Source organism: Colletotrichum paranaense, assembly GCF_030867605.1.
Source record: "Colletotrichum paranaense strain IMI 384185 chromosome Unknown Scaffold_1.1, whole genome shotgun sequence".
Classification (NCBI taxonomy): Eukaryota; Fungi; Ascomycota; class Sordariomycetes; order Glomerellales; family Glomerellaceae; genus Colletotrichum; species Colletotrichum paranaense.
The window spans coordinates 4,986,854-5,008,023 of record NW_026848959.1 but is presented as its reverse complement, the minus strand read 5'-3'; the positions used below and the strand labels follow the sequence as shown (position 1 = coordinate 5,008,023).

The window sequence follows — 21,170 nt, the reverse complement described above, 5'->3', positions numbered from 1 at the left end:
ACCAAGTCCACTGCTTATTCTTGGTCAACAGTTTCGTGATCATGACACAAACACGAACACAAACGCACGGCACTTGCGACCCTAGGTTTCAAGAGGTACGCAAGCAACTTCAGGACAATATCGACAGTGGAGAAGAAGTCGGCGCCGCCATTGCTGTCAACATTGATGGCAACGATGTTGTAAACCTGTGGGGTGGCTACACGGACAAGGAACGCACCCAGCCATGGACCAAAAACACCCTCGTCACCATCTTCTCCTCCACCAAGACCGTCCTCAGTCTCGCCATCCTCATTCTCGTCGACCAAAAAGTCTTTTCGATCAACGACAAGGTCTCGAAGCATTGGCCTGAGTTCGCCGCCAATGGTAAAGAAGATATCGAGATCCGCCATATCCTCTCTCACACGTCGGGGGTCTCTGGCTGGGATGCCGATGGACCGCTCTCTTTCGAAGAAATCTCTGACCTCGACGCAGCTGCAGCAAAGCTAGCTACGCAGGCACCGTGGTGGGAACCCGGCACAGCATCTGGATATCACTCATTCACGTTTGGCCATCTACTAGCAGCCATCGTCCGTCGCGCGACGGGTACAACGCTAAGAGATTTCATCATGGAAGAGATCGTGAAGCCACTGGGCGCAGACTTTCACTTTGGCGTTTCCGACAAAGAACTCCACCGGACGACGGATGTTATTTCCGCACCTATGCCTCCCCTCGGTCCCGGCATGGGTCCCCAGCCGGGTTCCATCACGTTCAAGACCATGAACCCCATGCCCTTCCCCTCAGACTTCGCCAACGGTCCTACCTGGCGCCAGGGCGACATCCTCGCCGGGAGCGGGCACGCCAATGCCTACGCGCTCTCGCGAATTCTCTCGATCATCAGTCTCGGCGGCAGCGTCGACGGCAAACGTTTCCTCTCACAAGACACCATCAACCTCATATTTGAGCAACAATCCAACGGGGTTGATCTTGTTATGGGCGTGCCTATGCGTTTCGGTATCGGATTTGGCATTACGGGCGAAGGTGGTACGGCGGTTGCTGATTTCCTGCCTAACGGACGTATATGCTTCTGGGCAGGCCTCGGTGGATCATTCGTCGTTATGGATCTAGACAGGAAAATCACCATCGCATATGTGATGAATAAGCTGTCCATGTCGGGTTTGGGAAACAACGCTGCGAAGTCTTACATCAGGGCCATTTATAAGGCATTAGAGGAGCAGTGACATGAGGTCGTAAAGGGTTGCACAACACGACTTCTCGGTTCCATCGGATAGTTGTTATGTAATACACTTAATGATACAATAGGATTTGCAACTATCATTCTCTAGCATCACTTGCCCTAGGACTCCATGATGATGAGATCAATGTCGCAAGGTTCAGCACGAGAGTACCTTACCGAAATCGCTGCCTAAGGTACGTGAAATCAAGCTTCTCGAGTTCCACAGACGGCAGGCAGAAGTTTAAGGGATAAGCTTCCTTAGCTCTATCAAGTCATTGCGATTGGTTGATCAAGAGATCTAGGCTCTAGCATGGGCTCGCAATGTTGAACATCATCTAGCCGGTTGACGAAGATCACATCAGTGCATGGTCGCGAGCCGGACTGTCGTTCAAACCGCATCTGCAGCTTGTCTCCACGGTCATGCGGCAACAATGCAGTAAACCCGTTTTGGGGCCCGCATAACTCGCCAATTTCCTCATTACGACTGGTTCGGATGTGTTTTCAGATGAACAGGCAGCAAGTATTCTTCTGGTGCCGCATTTCCAACAAAAACATGCAGTTAGCCCCTCACTACGATGTACCTTAGGCAGCAATTTACTCCGAAAGCGAACGACACCTAGCCAAGAAAAGACTAGATGGTTTCTTTTGTCTCAGTAGTTTCGAATACTTTGTAAGTGGTTTGAGATTTTATAAATAGACTGCAACATTTTCTATCATCACAAGAGATCCGATTACAGGCTATATGCCAAACACCCCTTTTGCCTGCACTCTCGCTGCTTCCAACCTGAATACTCTTTACTTCGAAACATATTTACCTGAATCTTCTGAGATTTGAAAAGACCAGGAAATGTCTACCTCAACTGTTGTGCTCATCACTGGAGTCAATAAAGGTGGGCTCTCTTCCTTGTCTTGATGCTGTTTCTCAATCAAGTTGAGGTAATGACGTCCCGAACCTAATGGCGCGCCAGGTATCGGGAAGGGACTTCTGCAAAAGTACCTTGCTCGACCGAAGCATACAATCATCGGTAGCGTGCGGGATACCAAAGCCCAATCATCCCAAGACTTGGACAAACTTCCCAAAGCCGAAGGCTCCCGCCTTCTCCTCGTCGGCATCGACAGTATTTCATCGACCGATCCTCTGCAGGCGTTCAAGGATGTCGAAGCAGCTGGAATTGAATATGTAGACCTCATCATCGCCAACGCTGGTATGGGCCCCATGCCACCCAAGAAGCTGGACACCGCGGAAATCGAAACAGTAGAGTACACCCTGCAGGTCAACACTCTGGGTCCCATTCGTCTCTTCCAGGCTTTCAAGCCACTTCTCGACAAGTCCACTTCGCCGAAGTGGGTTTCTGTATCGAGCGGTGCTGGCTCCATCACCAACTGCGAGAAGTACATGGCGTTCTATGCTGGTGCTTATGGCGTGTCTAAGGCCGCTCAGGATTGGTTCACCGTGTAAGTGATTAGGCAAAGTCAGATGGTGGACAAGCTCCGGAATTAAATCGCTTACAACTCGCTCATGGCAGAGCTATTCATGCCGGCAACCCTTCTCTGGTCGCATTTGCCATTCACCCTGGGTAAGTAGCTTCTGGAGCTGATAGTTGTCGACAAAACATGCTGACCTTAGGCGTAGCCATGTTCAGACGGAGATGGGTAACATCGGTGCGCGCATCATGGGGCTTAAAGAAGCACCGCATACGATTGAAGAGAGTACTTCGAAGACGATAGACTTAGTAAGTTGTTCCGATGTCTCCTGACTCTCTTCAAGTAATTAGGAATTAGGTTGGCTGACTGAGATATTGATAGATCGACAACGCAACCCGCGAAAGTACGTCGGGCAAGTTTATCAACGTCATTACCGGCCAGGAAATTCCCTGGTGAAGTGCTAGCACCATATGATCCTCTCAAAGTCAGAAGCTAGAGAATTGAAAGTTCTAGAAGATTGATGCCACAGTCTGGATTCGAACATCGGCAAAAGGTACCTGGGTGATCTTTGCAGCATTCAGGACTTCAGTTGTGAATGAAGACTATAGAATACATGAATCATCGCTTTAAGACTATGATATAGGATCAGTGATGATCTACTTCACTGGCCCGGTCTTGATATCCTCGTGAGCAATCGCGTACAGTGGCCTCAGATTTCCCATTTTGTCACATGCAGAAAACTTCCAGCACTTCTTTTCCAAGCGACACGTGATGTGCCTGCAGATGACTTTGACGACTGGTGGCCCAGGAGGTCAACTTGCCCACTAGTTCTCTTCAAAAGCAACATCGTGGTTTGATAAGCAGAATGGCAGACCCTTGATCAAGCCGAGAGCTTTCTACGAGACGGAGTTACAGATGTCAGCTAAACGCCATGAACTGGTAGCGCGCTAATTACACTAGGGCATGCCTAATTACCATGCCTAGGAGCATTTGGCGGGACGCCATAGATAGGCTGATTTTAGACTGAGCGCCGATGAAGATGGTGGTCTTGGGGCTGTTGCTGGAGAATTGAAGGTGATTGCTTGGTGACTGGACTTTCCGTGAAGTTTTCACCGTTGAAAAAATTACATAGAGGTCGATCCACAGCAGAACGTCCTCTTCACCCTTGCCATTACCTTCATTACCAATATCATATTCCAACACTTCGAAAGTATTCGATAGAGGATATTCAAAAGAAAAAGGCGAACACGAGTAATGGTAGAGATGATGGCGATAACAACGATAGAAATCGAGATTCGGGCAGTGATAGAGGTCGAAGTGACACTAGGAACAACCCCCCGGGATGTGCTGGGTGTCAGGCCATTTGTCTATCCACCTGCAGCTACCTGACGAAGGGACCGCGAGTCGGCAAGGCATTGCACTACTTCCTTTCTATCCTGATGGCTTTAATCTCGACGATGAGATTGAAGTCTCAATTGTTAGATAAAAGCCTCAACGATCAGATTGAATTATGGAATCGAATTGCGTCTTGTTTCAATATCGCTGAAGGTACGTGTAAGGCAGAAAAATGTCCATGCCGGATTGGTCCGGGTGTGATCCACTTTCTCGGTATGAGTGGGGCCGAGATACCGGCTCCTCGCCCGGAGGGCCCCCGATGGTGCGGTGATAGTTTAGCATCCACCGCGTCAAACTCTTCAACAACACAACTCATATCTTTCCAATATCTTCCTTCTGTTTCCAATTTCAAGTCTCCTCGTGGCTGATGATCAGGACAAACCTCTAGTTTCCAAGCTTCAAGTTGACGTTTGTCATGTCTGGGTAAGAATCGAATCATATATACGAAGTGAATATGTACAGCAAATTTAAGGTATAAGCATGACCTCACAGCCATTTCAGACGCCCCCAGAGCACCTCCCTTGCGTTACACAGTACGCAAGGCTGTACCGCATCTCCAACCGCCTCACGCAACATACCCCTTCAACAAGGAGTTGTAATACGTGTAACCCGTGCCAGAGGGAGGCTCAAAACTGTAGATATAATCACCCCACCAAGGCCCGCTTGACCACCAAAGGGCCCCCAAAAATACGTCTGAGTTGGCCTTGAGGTAGTCAAGCATGCCCTTGACGGCGGCCTGGCATTGGGAGTTGGCTCCGCCGGCGAACTCGCCCAAGATACCAACCTTACCATTCTCGCGCAGCCAATTAGTGGCAGCAGTGAGTCTTTCAACGCCAATAGTTGCAGAAACACACGTTGCCGATGTACCGGAGCTGTCTGAGTCGAGGTACTGATGCATTTCGTAAACAATCTTGTTCAACGGGTCGGTGAGGGCCTTCATGTTATCGTTGACTGTCACCCACGACCAGGCGCCAGACCACTGATTTCCTTCGACGAAGATATACTGGGTTGCTCCTGCTGCGCGGATACCGTTGATAGCGGCCTGGTTCAGGTTGAGTACAAGTGTCTGGTCCATAGTGTTATACTCGTTGTTCGTATCAAAGATGACGTGATCATTATTCTTGAACTGGGTGGCAAAGTTCTTCCACCACGTTTGGAAAGCACCAGTATCAGTGATGATGTTGTCGTAGAACCGTCCGTAGTTGTGGGGGTCCAAGACAGCCCAGCCTCCGCTCGAGGTAATGTGGTTGATAACGGTTGTGAAGTTTGCCAGGTAGGCTGTGTTGAAGCCTGCCGTCAGGGAGTTTGGAGTCATGCGCTCCATCTTGAACTGGACGCGGAATGTGTTGTAACCCTGGCCTCGAAGAGTCTAAACAAGTGTAAGTTTCAAGCCCCATTACCTAAACTGAACTCTCGGAAACTCACAGTAATGGTAGATGTGTCAGGGAAGATGAAATCCGTGCCCCAAACACCAGGCAGCGTCTTCTCTCCAAATTCACCACCGGCCTCGTTGACACCGAACCACTTCCAGCCGAGAGAGTTGGCAGGTGGAGAGGTTGCTGTGGCGGTGGATTTGGCCGTGGAAGTCGTCTTCGTGACGAGCGTCGTTGTGACCGAAGGCGCGGCCGTTCCGGGAAGACACTGGCTGTACCATTGGTTCGTAGCAGTGCATACTGAGCCGCTGACACATGTCGTCGCGCCGGTCCAGCCCTGGCCTCCGCACTGGCCGTAGATCGGTGCCTGTGCAGCGACGGCGCCGATAAGGGCTCCGAGAGATGCGAGGTACTTCATGATGAGTGAGAGTTGCGTAGACTCTTTACGACTCTTGGGTATCTGGATGAAGAAGCAAATGGGAAGTATGTCTCGGCACATATACTTGGCTGTCTTCTTATAAGCCAGGCTTTAAAGGAGTATGTCCCCTCTCAAGCTTCCTTTAGTATGTCTCGGCACCTATCCTTGGCTGTCTTCTTATAAGCCAGGCTTTCAGAGGAGCATGTCCCCTCCCAAGCTTCCTTTAGCCCACATTCTTATTTTCGTCAGCTCATGGAACCCTCTACTCCGTGGCACCTTCCCTCTTTCACCATCAAAGTTGGGAGCCCCCGTGGGGTCGCATGTCCCGCCCGACTCGCTACCGTTCTCACAGGGGTAATCTCAATGTTGCCTTTTGCGAATTTGCCTTATATCACCGGCTCTAGACTCCGTGAAGGAACGATCTAGACTAGGTACCCTAGTCTGTTTCCCCTTGGGGGCCGGCATTCCTAGAGCCGCAGGTGCCATAGACTCGTGGTGAGGACGACAGCAACGTCGGACCGGCTCACTGGAATCACACAATCCGGAGAAGGGGCAGGTGACCTCGAAGAAATGCGACTACGCGGGACCAATGAGAGTATGTTTCATTTCCAGGAGTGGAAGAACGGGACCTGCGATGTCGGAAAAGTCGTGGTCTTTGGTGGGTGGTCGAGCCGGAGTAGCTGCCTCCGAGGTTGCATCGGTCCATCGGAACGCACTTAACAGCACATGACTACGACTCGAGCATTTTTCGGTACCGCGAAATGTGATGAATCCTTATTCACGATCCCACCAGTGACGAATTCGACTGAAATGAAGTTGAGAGTGGGCGCAAGGGGTAAGGAGGCCCGGGTCCCGCCGTTGGATGCTCCCGCCACGGCTCGTCGCTGCGTCCCAGTGCCTTCGCGAAACTGGTTCACTCACATACATACATTCTGTTTCGCGATAGCAGCTCTAAGTATTGTCAAGCTGACTTGGGAGTCGTCAATATACGCTTTGTGGTCGCGAGTCTTGCGTTGACTTGGGTAACCTGCAAGTTGAGCGTTCGGAGAGTTCACGGCTTGGCATCTTGGCGTCGACGCCGGCAGCCACTTCGCCAACAACTGTTGACCAACGGCTGTAGCCAATGCCAGATGCAGGTGACGGAACATGACTGCCGAGACTGTCGTAGATCTGTGCGACCCAAGGACCTTCTTGTCCGAACATCATCTTAGGCCTCGGTTGACGTCTAAAAGGCGAGAGGCTGTATGAACGTTACGAAAGATGGACACATCCAGCAAAGGTTCAACGTAAAGACATGAGGATTCATTTGGATGATCGGAGCGGTGTAAAGAAAGTGTTTAATATAAGCAGATGATTACTGCTGCTGGTCAGCACTTCTCGAGAGAGACGGCGCCCATTCGACCGCGCTTGCGTCCCAAAACCTTGACCGTAAATGCTGGCTTCGAGAGGCTGATCGAGAAGAACGCGTTACATCAACAACAATCGAACGAATGATAAGGTCTCGAGAGAGGTGTTCGATGGACTTGTCTTCACCCAGAGATTCACACTATTTTGACTTGTCATGCTCGAGGTGAGGTATTTGGTCACGACAGACACTATTATGGTATTGCTTTCTATCCACTCAAGGGTAACATAACCTTGCTCGACGTCGAGACCAACTCCACCAAGACTTGCATCACTATCCTACACAGACCAGTCGGTCGACCACAGGCCCAAGGAAAATGCTCACAAGTCGGTTCTGCCCAATCCAGCCTTGTACGCCGATAGGGCTCGTTCACGACATCCCTTGTGTTCAACCATGGGCTCGGGATAGCCTGCTTTCTTCGCCTGGGCGCCCGCACCGCGGTCGTACGGAGCGTGGATCGCCTTGCCCTTGATGCCCTTCAACTCAGGCACCCACTTGCGGATATAGTCTCCGTCAGCATCAAACTTCTCGCTCTGGAGGAGTGGATTGAAAATGCGAAAGTAGGGCTGGGGATCTACGCCGACACTGGCAGAGAAACCCCAGCCGCCATTGTTTGAGGCGAAATCGCCATCAATAAGGGTTTCCATAAACACTCGTTCTCCCATGCGCCAGTCAATAAGGAGATCCTTTGCGAGGAAGCAGGCGACGATCATGCGACATCGGTTATGCATCCAGCCCATGTGGACCATCTGGCGCATCGCCGCGTCGACAATGGGGAATCCGGTCCTGCCCTCTTTCCATGCTTTGAAGTCGTCCATATCGTAGGACCATTCGATGTTTGCGTACTCGGGCTTGAAAGGCTTGTTCATGCTAGTTGGGACTTGTTAGTGATCAAGGCTCTCGAATTATGGACGGAAAGGGAACGTTGTCCGACATACCAGACATATGGCCAATTTACCAAGACGTGCTTGTAGAAGTCTCGCCATGCCACCTCGCTGATCCATACCCGTATCCCCTCGTTGCCCGCATCCAGCTTCTTGGTCTTGTTGCGGTCCCGAGCGTACCGCACGCATGTTCTCGAACTGATGGTCCCACTGGCAAGGTGCACTGACAAGGTGGAGGTCCCGGCGTCGTGAGGGATGTTGCGTTTGTTGTGATACTGGCCGACCTTTTCCTCGCAGAACTTCTCCAGACGGCTTCGTGCCTCATGTTCGCCAGCCGGGAAGAAGGCACGGTAGCGCTTCTTCTGGTCGTCGTCGAGCTTCCGGTCCACAATCTCCTCCGGAATCTCCGTTTCAAATAGCTTGCCGTACTTCTCCCTTGCGCTGGATGGGTTCTTCGCGGGCGGATCGTATAGCTCGAGAAGGTCCAAGTTCTCGTGGACGTGCCGGACCCAGGCCCGGAACCAGGGTGAATAAACGGCGTACTGTTTGCCTGCCCCGCTGGTCAAAAGTCCGGGAGGGACGACGCACGTATCGTGCAGGACCTCGTACGAGAGGCCCTTGTCGGCAAACATGCGGACCATCTTCCCCTCTCGGCGGAGCTCGTCCACCTCGTACTCCATATTGGCAAACAAGTGGCTGGCCTCCCATTGATCCATGAGCTCAGCGATCCGTTCGGGGATCTTTTTGCGTTTTTCAACGGTCTCGACATAAAGCGGGATGTCAAGTTTGGCGAGGTCCTCCCTCAGAATATGCAGGGTCCTGAGCATAAAATCGATGCGGATGGGGGCCGTTAGATGCGCTTCATAGTCCTGAGGGCTGACAATGAACATGGCGATCAGTGGAACGCCCGCTTCCTTGGCCTTAGCGCTCGCTAGAGACAGCGATCTGTTGTCTGTTGTCCGGAGATCCATCTTGAACCAATGGACGACGGCGTTCTTTGTCTTGACTGCCTTTCTCGTTTTGGAAGTCTGCTCCAGAGCGGAGGTGAGCTCCTCGATTGGTCTGGGAAGTTCGTTGTCGTTGTAGGCGCGTGCTCGGTCGTTGCTCATCTCGTGTGGATAGAACTTCCGGAGGACGATTCCATGCTTCTCAGCGTCTTCGTGGAACGGGTGCGGCTTGCGCAGGGGATCTCCGCCATTCTGCTCCGTCTTAGTTCTCTTTCTCCCAGAGTCGCTGGACTCCGCCGCCAGCGCCGCCTTGCGCTTCTGCTTGGGCGGCATCGTGGTGAAGTAGCGAGGATGAGAGCGAGGATCCGCTGCTGTGAGGTTGATCGAGCTCGGTTGTCGAGTACTGCAGAGGAGGCGGGAGTTGCAGAGTTGAGAAAAGCTCAAGGCGGAAGTCGAGTTGAAGCGCGAGGCAAAGGGAGAAATGGCAGTAGTAGCAATCGCAACACGAGTATAAGAATTAGTTAGAGGTGGAAGCGCGTTGCTGGGGAGCAAGACGCGACAGGCGAGCATAAGGTGACGAAAGCTGGGGTGTTTCCAGTCGAAAGACTGAATCTGAACTGTTTGATTGAATATTGCATGGTTCTAACTTTCGTCTGGCCCTCCCATCAAGCTCTTCAGCCTGTGGGAAGGGGTTTGGGACATGATCCAGCTGGAGAAAGGTTCACGATCGGCGCGATGTCTTGTGCGTCATCATGTTCCTGAAATCGGGAGATCTGGACGTGCATCAGCTCTAGCGTGCCATCCCAGCTCCCAAGGCCCTGGTTTAGCGGAGGCCCCGCTACCCCGCCCGATTGGTTTAGGGATCCACGGCGGGGCGGTAAAAGCGAAAAGCAAATGTGATTGGCTCTCGGGGACTGCCCGTGCGGCTCGAGGTGAACAATCCGGACCAACGCTCGGTGAGCAGTAACGCTTTCGGTAAACCTCGGTGTGTGTCGGGTACCTTATGGGGTAAGGACGGAAGACAGTGCCCGGAGATCAGCCGGACCCACGCATCAACCTCACGTCACATGGCGATAAGAGCTGGCCCCCGTAAGACAAGTTCCCCGATAAGCCCTAGGCCTTCTTTCCTGTTGTCGCAAGGCAGCTCGCTCAGCTCGCGACGACGAGATCGCCCCCAACTTACGACCTTCACGACAAAGACAGTATTCTACCTGACACCAGAACCGTTGTCGCCGATCCCCCAATCCCTCGACGACAGCAAACATGGACCCGGGCCGCAGAGCCATGCTCTCAGGGCGCAGATCACCCAGCCGCAGAGATCGCGAAAGAGACAGAGACATAGCCTCTCCACGACGCGACCCGAATAATCGCATCACCAAACCCTCGAACCCTCCCCCTTCTTCGCGGCCACGTCAGAACAACAATTCGAGCTATATGACGCAGGATGAGCAGTCTAGACAGTTTGTCGCCGATGAGGACAAGTTCGTTCTGAAACAAGCCAAGAAGAAGGCTGATATTCGAGTTCGGGAAGGCCGAGCCAAGCCTATTGATCTTCTGGCCTTCAATCTGCGCTTCATCGACGACGACCGGGACGTCTTCGACGACGACGATGCCGACTTGCACCTCAATGTGGCCTCTCCCGAGGAGGTCCTGCAGGGGCTCGACGAATCACAGCTACGAGACCTGGATTCTGACATCACGTCCTACCACACCCTCGAGCAAAACGACCGCAATCGCGACTACTGGAAGTCGTTGCAAGCCATCTGTGCCGACAGGCGGCAGAAGCTGAAACCACAAGGTCCAGACGCTCGGGTCGTGAGCACAGTATCCGAAGATGTCGACAAGATCCTGCGCCCCAAGACGTACGAGCAGCTCGAGGCACTCGAATCACAGATCAAGGCAAAGCTCCGCTCCAACGACGATATCGATGTCGACTATTGGGAGCAGCTTCTCCGCAGTCTGCTGGTGTGGAAGGCTAAGGCCAAGCTGAGAAAGGTGTCCGAAGCAATCAACGACAGCAAAGCCGCACTGCTGAAGCTGCAGGATCCGGAAAAGGCAAAGGCACTGGGCCACCACCAAGCCAACCATGCCGATTCTATTTCGGGCCCTGCAGCAGTCAGGAACCTGTCATCTGAACCAAGCAGGACAGAAACAAAGGCGGTACCTGTTTCAAGTGCGCCCCCGGGAACAGCTCGATTCGCTCAGACGGGCAACGAAGACTTTTCCCAAGCTACCAAAGCTCTATACGACCGTGAGGTCGCGCGTGGCATTGGTGAGGACGAGGAGATATTCACGGCAGAAGAGACCGTTGCAAGTGGCTCGAAACCTCAATGGGCTGACAAGCACCGTCCACGAAAGCCGAGATACTTCAACCGCGTTCAGATGGGCTACGAATGGAACAAGTACAACCAGACACATTACGACCACGACAACCCGCCCCCAAAGGTTGTCCAGGGCTACAAGTTCAACATCTTCTATCCCGAACTCATTGACAAGACCAAGGCGCCTACTTTCAAAATCATTCGAGAACACGGCAGGAAAAGGGGGGAGTCTTTTGCCGCAGCAGGGGAGGAAGATACATGCCTCATCCGATTCATCGCAGGTCCACCGTACGAAGACATTGCCTTCAGAATCGTGGACCGCGAGTGGGATTACAGTGCGAAGAAGGATCGCGGCTTCAAAAGTTCTTTCGATAAGGTATGTTTTGTGGCGTTTTCTACACCGTCTTCACGTGGCCCTTTCCATCTGCATCTTGTCTTGTTTCTCTCTCTCTCTCCCTTCTCATAGTGCTCGTGGCGGAGTCGACGCGGTGCATATGCACGGAGAGCACAAGAATCACTCAAGGGGGGGGGGGGGATTGCAAAGAGCAACGCCCGCACAACTGTGCCCCTTGCCCTTCTCTCTTTTCCTCGTTTCCCCAATCTGCCGTCATGTCGAAGGAACCGACCCTCCATGAGACCTTTCTCCAATGCCGTGATAGGCGGTCCACGAGGAGACGAGGGGAAGACAGCCTTCGCTTTCCGCCAGACCACCGACTCCGCCATTCCTCCCCCTCCCCCCCCCTTGCCCAACCGCCTACACGCGCGCCTCTGGACATATTCTCCTGTTTTTCTGTCATATTACTTGACACCAGCCACCCTTGTCATGGCGTTGAGCTAATCTTATACTCCCTGCAGGGTATCCTGCAATTGCACTTTCAATTCAAAAAGGTAAGGAACAAGTCCCACTCCCACGTTTGATTCTCTCTGATTGCAACCATACTGACATGATGCCTCCCCTCCGCAGATCTACTACCGGAAGTAATTGCCCCCAGAATCGGGCTGGGGTTGGAAAGGAGGCTCGCTCGTATTGTCACGATGCATCTACGATGTCACGATGTGACAGAATCAACCGGGCGGGCGGATACATTGGGACAACGTTTGGTGTTGGGAGGTTGTTTTGTTTTTGGCCTGGCCAGAAGTCAGGACAGATCTGTATCTGCTATCCATCTTCAGATCCCGTCCGCCTCATCTTCTTCTCCCGCTCGCTCGCTCGCCGGCCGCTCTCACTTTCGCTGGTACCACGTACATTCTCTCCTCTTTTTCTTCTCCTCCACCGTTCGGATCATACACCCGCCGACGACCGCAACAGACCGCCGCTGGCCGCGGGCCGACCTCCTGGGAAGACAAGAGAATGACGCACAATCACACATGCGACCATAGCTCTCGTCTGCAACTAATCAATTACCTCCTTTCCATCTTCTCGTGCAACTGTTGGTAGTTGGTACCAGGACACCAAGGCATCAAGGCACCGGACGGGGCGCCAGGGCAACCCTTTTCGGACTGTTACTGTACCTTTACTTGGAATAGCTGCCTGGCCCCCACGACGCTAAGTGCTGCCGGTCCCGGACGACTGACATGATTCTAAGCAGACTTGTATGAAGCTATCCTGACCAGAGTCCGAGTACAATGGCTGCAGCTACTTGCTGATCTCCACGCCACCGCAGACGAATCCACCCACCACCCTGCCACGCCTACCCTCTCATCTCTGGGCTGGCGATCCAACCCCCTTCACCGACTTGGCCGTTGGGCGTTGTCGGTGGGAAGACGGGGTACTATGACGAGCAGCAGAGTCCCTGGGTACTACTGACCTGGAACGATCGGTCTTCCCCGTGATGCACAGATGTAGAGAGGCAAAGAAACCCGAAACACCACTCTTGAGCAAGCGGCCACATTTCGGCATAGGCGGGATTGAATCTCCACCTTGACTACATGATTTCCCTGGTCTAAATCCGTGTCGACAACGTTGAGTGTTAGGGAGCACCATAAACTTTCTAGAATCCGAAAATGATCTACGTGCCCGCGGGCTGGCATCAAGAGACCGATCATCCGCCTGCCTTGCAACTCTCCTACACTGGTACAAGCCAGGACTTTGAGGTAGCGCTCGTGGAGACGGCAGCGAGTGATTGGTCTTCTCGCCAAAGTCGATGCATGCGTCCGGTGTACCTGCTGCTGGTCTCCGAAGAGCTGTTGTTCTGCCCCAGATGCCTCCTTTCTCAGCTCGATAATTGACTGGCTGGTTGTCAAAGCTGGCTGGCGGGCCTCACTCCAACCATGAGAATGACAGGCGTACATGGTCTGTACATCTCATGTCGAGCTGTACCTGTTACAATATGCCCCGCCACGACCTGCTACCCACATGGGCCTGGTTGTGGATGTGTGCAACAACCTCTCATTCTCTCGCGTCTCCGCTCTCTCGCGATCTCGCCTGGTGTCTAGGTAGCCTCAGGCTTAGAGCATGTACCATGCCAGTATCCTGCCGTTGACCTCCCACACTCCCCCCTCTCCATCCGCCATCCCGTACAGGGCGATGGACCTGGACTGTCATGGCCGCCATGGCCGTCCCGTGCGGTCACTGGGGCAGAGTTCCGCTCCTGCTATCAAACCATGGTTGCACGCAGACGACCTGGATCATGGGTTGACGGCTCTTAACGAATGGGCACCAGGTCGGTGGCGTTGTTAGTTCCAACGGCTTTTGCTCTACCTTCGGGGTAGAGACCACATGGAGACGAGGGAGGAGGAGAGAAAGGTAATTCGAAGAAAGAAACGCCCTTGGAGGCTCCCCGTACCGCCCAGTCCAGCCCCGGCCGTCTTCTACTCCTCACACCTTTTCTTTGGCAACAGGGCGTCCGTTCAGTTCAGAGTTAGTAACCTGATCCCTTCATGAGGATGCATAAGGGGACGCCATTTCCGACGTTCCTTCAATCAGCATTTCAGAATAGAAATTCCATGATCCCGGTCGACTATACTCTTGCACTTGCCCCGGACGGAGCTGATGGCAGAAGCCACATCCAAGCCTCCATCTGTTTCCGTTTGCGTCCGGTCTTGGAGAATAGAGGCTGCAACGGATCTGTGCATGCAGCAGAGAGGTTGCCGCAGACGTGGATGGGGACCTCTATCTAGTTGACACACGCACATAGGCAAAGACAGAGAAGGAAATGCAGGCGGCAGAGAGAGAGTAAAGGAGACTGGAGGGCGCGCAGACCAGCAATCGCGCATACAGAAGAGCTTCAGACAGACGCATATACGCACACAAGCATATACACAACAAGCAGACACACACACACACACACACACACACACATACACGCACACGCACACACACACACACACACATGGCGCCGCCGCGGCAGCGGGAAGACAACGCTAAAACAAGAGCCAAGCAAATGAACTGGCACATGTTGCCCTCTCTCTCATTCTCACTCACTCTCTTCCTCTCTCTTCCTCTCCCGATATCCACATGGCCAATGTTACGCTGACACCCCCTGCAACCCATGTCAGTTCTATCGACAGTCCACACACCCCCCATCTTGCAACCTTACCCCGGTCCTGCGCCTCTCTGGCTGGCTCATCCCAGATCCTGTACGTATCTTCTTGTACGTACTCAAGAAGACCAAATTGGGCGACATACGTCTGTCTGTTCCTTGCACTACCTTCACAACGCTCTACTACCAACATGGGAACATCTGGAAGATAGGACAGGCCTCTCTCTCTCTCTCTCTCTCTTGTTAAATCACAACGGGGTCAACCCCTTGCTGGAGGCACCTTGAATAGCCATCTGTGCTTCTTTTGGTCTTGAACCAACATCGTTGAAGTCGCCTCATTAATAACCTCTCGTGTCTCCTCTCACTTTCTCGAGACGTCTTCCTGAGACGGTCTTTTATCTGATATCAAGCTCAACCTCGTTAACCTGTTGTCTCACCTCGACCATTGTTAAACTTCGATTCCTCCTCTCCCCACCCTTCCTTCATCCTTACAACATCATCTTCAAGTGGTGTCTGACATTTTCATCTATCCCTCGTTTTGAAACCTCTTTCCGCGCAAACTTCTTCCCAACTTGTTTCAGACAGCGTTACCTGATTCTCTTCCCCTTCCTCCTCCACACAGTCATACTGTTCACTGCATCATGACGGCAAAGAACTCACCTCAACACAACATGGGCGCTACCCTGACCCATCAACAGCAGAGCAATAGCACACAGTCTTCAGCCGCCTTGGCCATCAAGACGGACATGGTGGAAACATACAACACCATGGCCCCTGAACAGCAACCACAACAACAACAACTTCAGCAACGATCTTTCACCGTCCAAGATCCTCAACCATACTACACACAGCTCACTGCCATCAGCCAGCATCAATATCCGTCGCCAGTCATGAACCACACTACCTGGTCCTCGCCACAGTCCATGTCTACAGATGAATTTGACAACTACTCATACCGCGGCCAGACCGTTCAGTCGGCATACAACCCAGCTTCTCTCTCACCGAGAAGCTGGCCCTCGTCAACCCAGACGCCCCCACCGGTGCAAGCCTCGCAGTACGAGTTGCCCATTCGTTCTCAGGAACCAGCCTTTGGGCTTGCCAACGACCACTTGACAATGTCGCCAGAGACTCTACGCGGAACAGATTTAAATGTCTCCCTTCACTACAGTAACAGCGGCTATCCCCACGGCTTTGAGCAGCGCCATTTCGATCCCGAGCCCTTGCAGCGAACCCTGGAGAGCGACAGAGTTCACTACGCATCTTCGCCGGGTACCGACGCTCCTGGGTCAACCTACGGCGGCTCTCCGACCTCGTTCCACGTTGGCGACTTGCCCGATGGCATCCAGAATCTCGGTAGCCAGAGTCCAGCTACCAAGGCCAACCCCCAGCCAGATGCTGCCAACAACAACGGCGAGGGTCCGCCTTACGCCAAACTCATCCACAGAGCCCTCAAGAACGCACCAGACCACTCCATGACTTTGCAGGAGCTCTACAAGTGGTTCAGAGACAACACCAACAAGCCTCAGAGGACCGAGAAGAACGGATGGCAGAACAGCATCCGTCACAACCTCAGCATGAACGACGTAAGCATCTTTGCCTGTTCGCTCGCCCCACGTCACTCCAGTAGGATCATTATCCTGCCCAAGAAGGCCCCATGCATATTATGCTTGAACTCCAACCCCCTGGCTAGTGAAGCATTTGCATCTTGCATAAGCCTAACCGACGAGCCCCTCTTTGTCCCCTACCGTAGCACAATGATCCTGTTCGCTAACACGAGGACTCCCATCTAGGCTTTCCAGAGAAGAGAGAAGGAGATTTTTACGCAACCAGACGGCCACACCTCTAACGAGAAGCGCGTGTCTGAGTGGTACCTCAACCCCAAATACCTTGATGACATTCTGCCGACCACGCACTTCCGCGATGGCAACCGTGGCGGCACCTCTCGCAGCCTCCTCGGTCGCCGTGCCTGCAACGCCGCCGCCGCCAACGCCAACGCACTCGGCGGCGGTCCCATGGGCATGGGAAGACGCAACAGCCCTCCCCGCTCTTCCACCATCACGCACTACCCGAACCCCGACTATCCCAACCGATCCATGCCCGGCCGCGCCATGTCTGGACGCCGAGGAGGCCGCGCCACGACAAACTCCCGCAACGCAAGGCGCCAGCGATCCCAGACCGGGTCCATGAGCCCCGTCATGGCCTCGCAGCATCACCACCAGCACCATCACCATCAGCAGCAGCTTCCTCCGCACATGCAGATTCACGAGGAGATGATGAGACGGAGTCAGGTGGCCAACGAGCAGTGCTTCCAGCAACAGCAGCAGCGCGAAATTCAAGCTCGCGGCGGTCCTCTCAACCTCAGCCCCATTTCTCCTACCGGAACCGTCATCGTTGGCAGCACGCCCGGCGGCGGCAACATCACGACTCCTACCAGTGCTCCGGATCCCTTCATGGCCGCGGCCCAGCCCTACCAGTTCCAGGGCTATGCCATGGCTGATGTTTCTGGAGTGTACAGCCCTTCGACACCCGCCGGCGGTGCCATCTATGGATGGGGCTCCAACGCCCAGTTGTGAGCGGTGTCGGCACATCACATCTCATGATTGGAGACGGGTTGGTGCGGCTGGGTTGGTGTGGCTCCTGTGGTGTGAGTGCTTCGTCTCTGGGGTGGTCTGTAACTCTTTCCCTTCCTCTATCTATTTTTTTCACAACGGCGTTTACCGGGGGTAACGATTGTTTCCCCCTCCCCTCTACCAGAAGCGTAGAGCGAGTTGGGTTGGTCATGGGTGGGTGGCTTTCTTTCTCGCTTTTCCGCCTTTTAGGGCGATGATGTATCATTGTACGGCGGGTTGGACGGTCGCGGGAAGTCAAAAAGTCTCCGCCTCTGGATGTCAAGGGTCAGAAGAGGGCAACAAAAAAAACACAAAAAGACATGAAGATCAGTTCCCAAGAGGAATAGAGCTTCCAGTTGTTTCATTACCCCATCAAAGCCTCTTCCACCTCTTGTCACACTCTCGATTTGGTCTGCTTACGCCTATCTTCATCTCTAACGACTACTCTCGCCTTTCCTGTTAAGACGGAAAACCAGCAACGAGTTTTCGCGGCGGAGTATTCCGTCTGGCTGGACGGGACATCACGAGAGCGGTCCGGCTATCTTCTCTAGCTGTTCTCGGGGGTCCCGGCCCCGGTCGCTCTACTTTCCCTCTTTCTCTGTCCCCCCACCCCTGTTCTCTCCTACGTCTTTTCTTCCCGCCAAGATCTGGCGCTCCGGGGACATGTTCGGATGAGGGTCGACGACGCACATCGGGGGCAGGGCAGAGAAAAGGGCCAACCCAGGGGACGGGGATCTGTGTCTTGCAATCCGCTCGACGATGAGATGGGGGGCAGGACATGGGTGCTTGAGGCGTGGGCGGTGGAGAACAATTCTCTCGATGCTGTCTCTCTCTCCTCCCAACACCTACCACACCCACCACACCTGGCAGCACACACATACACACAGACACAAGCACGCACCCCTCCCTCATCCCCTCCTCTCCCACACCGAATTTCCATACATCCACGCCCCCCTCATCCTGCTCGGATTTGAAGGGTACAGTGCCCGTCTTTGACACCTGCAGGGTTCGAGACTCGTTGGTGCTCTCCACTACGACTAGTCTTTCTTTTTCTTCCCTCTCACTCTGACAGACAGTGGATGGTGCGGCGGCGCGGAGCGTGTTGCGTGTTGTGGGCTAGCTTCCCTCTCTGTTGGAAGCAGTAGCCGCAAACCCAAGTTGAGAGGGCAAGGAAAAAGCAATTCTGAATATACGGTCAGGATCGCGGTGCGAGCGTGAGAGAGAAGGGGGAATGCGACGAGACTAGAGGAAGCAGAACGCGAGAGGGGAGAAGAGGGAAGAGAAGAGAGTGGCGAATGTGCTGCCTACCGAACTTGCAACTCCCGCTTGTCTCTTTTCTTTCTTCCCTCTCTCTTGAGTTCTCGACTGGTCGATGTTCCACTTTTTCGCTTTCATTACAGCACAGGACGGGACAGGATGGGATAGCACACGCAGCGACACGATATGAGGGTATACGGAACTAGGGAACAACAAGGATACCTGGGAAGCGACCAAGTTTATGTTTTACTTGCTTTTTTTTTTTTTTTCATTTGCACTTCTTCTCTTCTTGAACCTTCCTTTATTCTACCTACATCCACGAACCGAGGCGGCATCGATGCAAAAAAGAATTTCAACCAACATCTCACGACAACGATCACCATCATCTTTACCCTTGGGCCAGGCAACTTGTCGACGAAAAAAGAAGCATCAACATCCACCAAGTCAACATCGTCATCGATATCATCATTATGATCATAGAAGCGCGTGCAGCCGCTGCTGCAAAATACCCCCATGTTTCGTCAATACCTAAGTAGTTTTGTTTCCCTTTTTTGCGATTTTTTGGTTTCTAAGTTTTGCGGTTCGGAACGAGTTTGCTTGATTTTCACTGCTATTAGTCTTTATGCCAGTTTTGCATTTACCTCAAGATAGGGTTTCACAAGCGGAATAGCTTGATGAGTCAGTATGAGTTCTTCAAGATGGACAGTGTCTTGATATCTAGAAGGGACAAGAAAATTAATGTAGTGTTGGCTTCATGATCTGAATTATGAGTATTATGATTATCCTTTCCAGAAGAAGTGCAATAAACCATCTTCTCTTCTATAATGGTCATAAAAACCACTTATGACGATGGGTGGTGATGATGCATGCATGCGCTCATAGTCGAGGTAAGGGAATCCTCCTCTCTGCTTAAGTCTCCAGTCTGTTGGGCATTTCGCTGTTGCATCCAAAGATTCCAAAGCCGCACGTCAAGCGAAACTCTCTCTCTCACACACTCCCCTCCCCTAGCTCCCTCCTACCCTTCATTATTCCTCATTCCCCTCATTTCGTGCCATTTCATCTCAATTGGGGATGTTTAATTTACCAGTTTATCGGAAAGAGAGAGAAAAGAAAAAAAGGAAAAAAAAAAAATCCCAAGGGAGCTTGAAACCTTGGGAGCCTCGAGATCACAGAGAGCAAAGCCCTCGAGGGCCAGCACGAGGCGGCCGCGCACAATTCACACCTAGTCTACGGAGTACTTGTCTCTCACACACCCCTCCTCGGCTCCGACACCCTGGTCATCTCACCAATGAAAGTGGAGCTGTGGGCAGCGAACAAGGGAGGGGGTGATTTCCGAGAAAATCTGCCCGCGTGGGACCCCGTTTGGGGGTGGTGCGTGGATAGAGATAGACTTTCGGGGAGCAGGACGGTAGCGGACGGACGATCGATCAAGCGACTTTGCTTGTTCCTTGCTTCATCTCTGGTTATTGGTCGCTCTGGTCCTTGAGAGAAGCGCACGGACGATGGGTGATCGTACGTAGAGAGATAGCCAGGGGTGAGGTCCAAGAGGGTGGTGGTGACTGGCCCGTCACTGGTCGACTTGTGTGTGCAGATGGCGGCTGGAGGTAACAGGAAGAAAGGTCGACCAGGGTCGGAGGAAGGGTAGATCGTTGTTCGTCGCGGACAGGAACAAAGAGAATGTGTCCGCAGACAGCGTACAGAAACTGACAGCGTACAGACTTATACGGAAGCTTGTGTCATCTCCCGTCTCTGTGACTGGGCAGGCCAACTTGCGGGGGCGTGGAAGGTATTCGTAGCTAGGTACAGTGCTGTGTATGTCTAGAGGGACCAGGGGAGATGGGCTGCGAGTATGGGCGTGGGCAAGGTGGCCTGCGCAGGGCCAGAGTAAGATCATTCAAGAGGACAATATGTAGCAAAGTCGATGGATGCCCATGATCAACTCTAGACTACTAGATGCAGTCGCCCAATGTGGAGCAGCAAAATGGAGATGGTAATACCAGGCTTGTTGAAATGTCAACCTGCTAATCGAAACCAAAGTAATCCAGGGTGGGCGGCTAGGTGGAGCTCCAATCTTGAAGGTCGGACGATGAACCCTCCCGTTAGCCATGGCGTTCAGTCTAGACCCGGGTGCTTCTTGGAGTCACGCAAGCCTCAAATGGAGCACAGAGTAGTCGGACCGTCGGAGTCGGACGGCGCAGGTAAGGTAAGGTAAGATAGGTAAAGTAGGTAAAGTAGGTAAAGTAGGTAAGGTTAGGTGAGCCTGGTAAGTCAAGGAAAGCGTACCCAGCTGCGGGTCCCGTCAGACCTGGCCGTTGAATGAGACGGCGGGATCGTCACAAAGCTTCTATTTCCTCCTCATCTCTCGCACTAGGTCCCTCGTCAGCCTTCACCCTCTCCTCTCAGATCCCTGACCTGGATTGGGTGACTGAAGCCAGGCAGGC

General features: G+C 53.1%; 9 protein-coding genes across 9 annotated transcripts; 5 read left to right on the top strand and 4 right to left on the bottom strand.

The window, feature by feature from the left end:
* Nucleotides 1–41: 41 nt before the first annotated feature.
* CPAR01_01736 (beta-lactamase) lies at nucleotides 42–1,217 on the top strand (the record flags this gene model as incomplete). Its single annotated transcript, XM_060486025.1, has 1 exon — nucleotides 42–1,217. The coding sequence occupies one exon, from the start codon at nucleotides 42–44 to the stop codon at nucleotides 1,215–1,217; it is 1,176 nt and encodes a 391-aa protein (XP_060356882.1).
* An 843-nt stretch (nucleotides 1,218–2,060) lies between these two features.
* CPAR01_01735 (aflatoxin biosynthesis ketoreductase nor-1) lies at nucleotides 2,061–3,094 on the top strand (the record flags this gene model as incomplete). Its single annotated transcript, XM_060486024.1, has 5 exons — nucleotides 2,061–2,103; nucleotides 2,182–2,668; nucleotides 2,740–2,790; nucleotides 2,847–2,946; nucleotides 3,020–3,094. 5 exons carry the CDS (start codon nucleotides 2,061–2,063, stop codon nucleotides 3,092–3,094), a joined length of 756 nt encoding a protein of 251 aa, XP_060356881.1.
* A 1,504-nt stretch (nucleotides 3,095–4,598) lies between these two features.
* On the bottom strand, nucleotides 4,599–5,824 carry CPAR01_01734 (cellulase; the record flags this gene model as incomplete). The annotated part of the gene is made up of 2 exons (XM_060486023.1): nucleotides 4,599–5,402; nucleotides 5,459–5,824. The coding sequence occupies 2 exons, from the start codon at nucleotides 5,822–5,824 to the stop codon at nucleotides 4,599–4,601; spliced, it is 1,170 nt and encodes a 389-aa protein (XP_060356880.1).
* Nucleotides 5,825–7,549: 1,725 nt separating this feature from the next.
* CPAR01_01733 (DNA photolyase) lies at nucleotides 7,550–9,630 on the bottom strand (the record flags this gene model as incomplete). The annotated part of the gene is made up of 2 exons (XM_060486022.1): nucleotides 7,550–8,099; nucleotides 8,168–9,630. 2 exons carry the CDS (start codon nucleotides 9,628–9,630, stop codon nucleotides 7,550–7,552), a joined length of 2,013 nt encoding a protein of 670 aa, XP_060356879.1.
* Nucleotides 9,631–10,323: 693 nt separating this feature from the next.
* CPAR01_01732 (uncharacterized protein) lies at nucleotides 10,324–12,363 on the top strand (the record flags this gene model as incomplete). Its single annotated transcript, XM_060486021.1, has 3 exons — nucleotides 10,324–11,757; nucleotides 12,237–12,269; nucleotides 12,346–12,363. The coding sequence occupies 3 exons, from the start codon at nucleotides 10,324–10,326 to the stop codon at nucleotides 12,361–12,363; spliced, it is 1,485 nt and encodes a 494-aa protein (XP_060356878.1).
* Nucleotides 12,364–13,181: 818 nt separating this feature from the next.
* Nucleotides 13,182–13,673, bottom strand: CPAR01_01731 (uncharacterized protein; the record flags this gene model as incomplete). Its single annotated transcript, XM_060486020.1, has 1 exon — nucleotides 13,182–13,673. One exon carries the CDS (start codon nucleotides 13,671–13,673, stop codon nucleotides 13,182–13,184), a length of 492 nt encoding a protein of 163 aa, XP_060356877.1.
* Nucleotides 13,674–14,303: 630 nt separating this feature from the next.
* On the bottom strand, nucleotides 14,304–14,597 carry CPAR01_01730 (uncharacterized protein; the record flags this gene model as incomplete). Its single annotated transcript, XM_060486019.1, has 1 exon — nucleotides 14,304–14,597. One exon carries the CDS (start codon nucleotides 14,595–14,597, stop codon nucleotides 14,304–14,306), a length of 294 nt encoding a protein of 97 aa, XP_060356876.1.
* Nucleotides 14,598–15,504: 907 nt separating this feature from the next.
* On the top strand, nucleotides 15,505–17,436 carry CPAR01_01729 (fork head domain-containing protein; the record flags this gene model as incomplete). The annotated part of the gene is made up of 2 exons (XM_060486018.1): nucleotides 15,505–16,446; nucleotides 16,654–17,436. 2 exons carry the CDS (start codon nucleotides 15,505–15,507, stop codon nucleotides 17,434–17,436), a joined length of 1,725 nt encoding a protein of 574 aa, XP_060356875.1.
* A 2,159-nt stretch (nucleotides 17,437–19,595) lies between these two features.
* CPAR01_01728 (uncharacterized protein) lies at nucleotides 19,596–19,808 on the top strand (the record flags this gene model as incomplete). Its single annotated transcript, XM_060486017.1, has 1 exon — nucleotides 19,596–19,808. One exon carries the CDS (start codon nucleotides 19,596–19,598, stop codon nucleotides 19,806–19,808), a length of 213 nt encoding a protein of 70 aa, XP_060356874.1.
* Nucleotides 19,809–21,170: the final 1,362 nt, after the last annotated feature.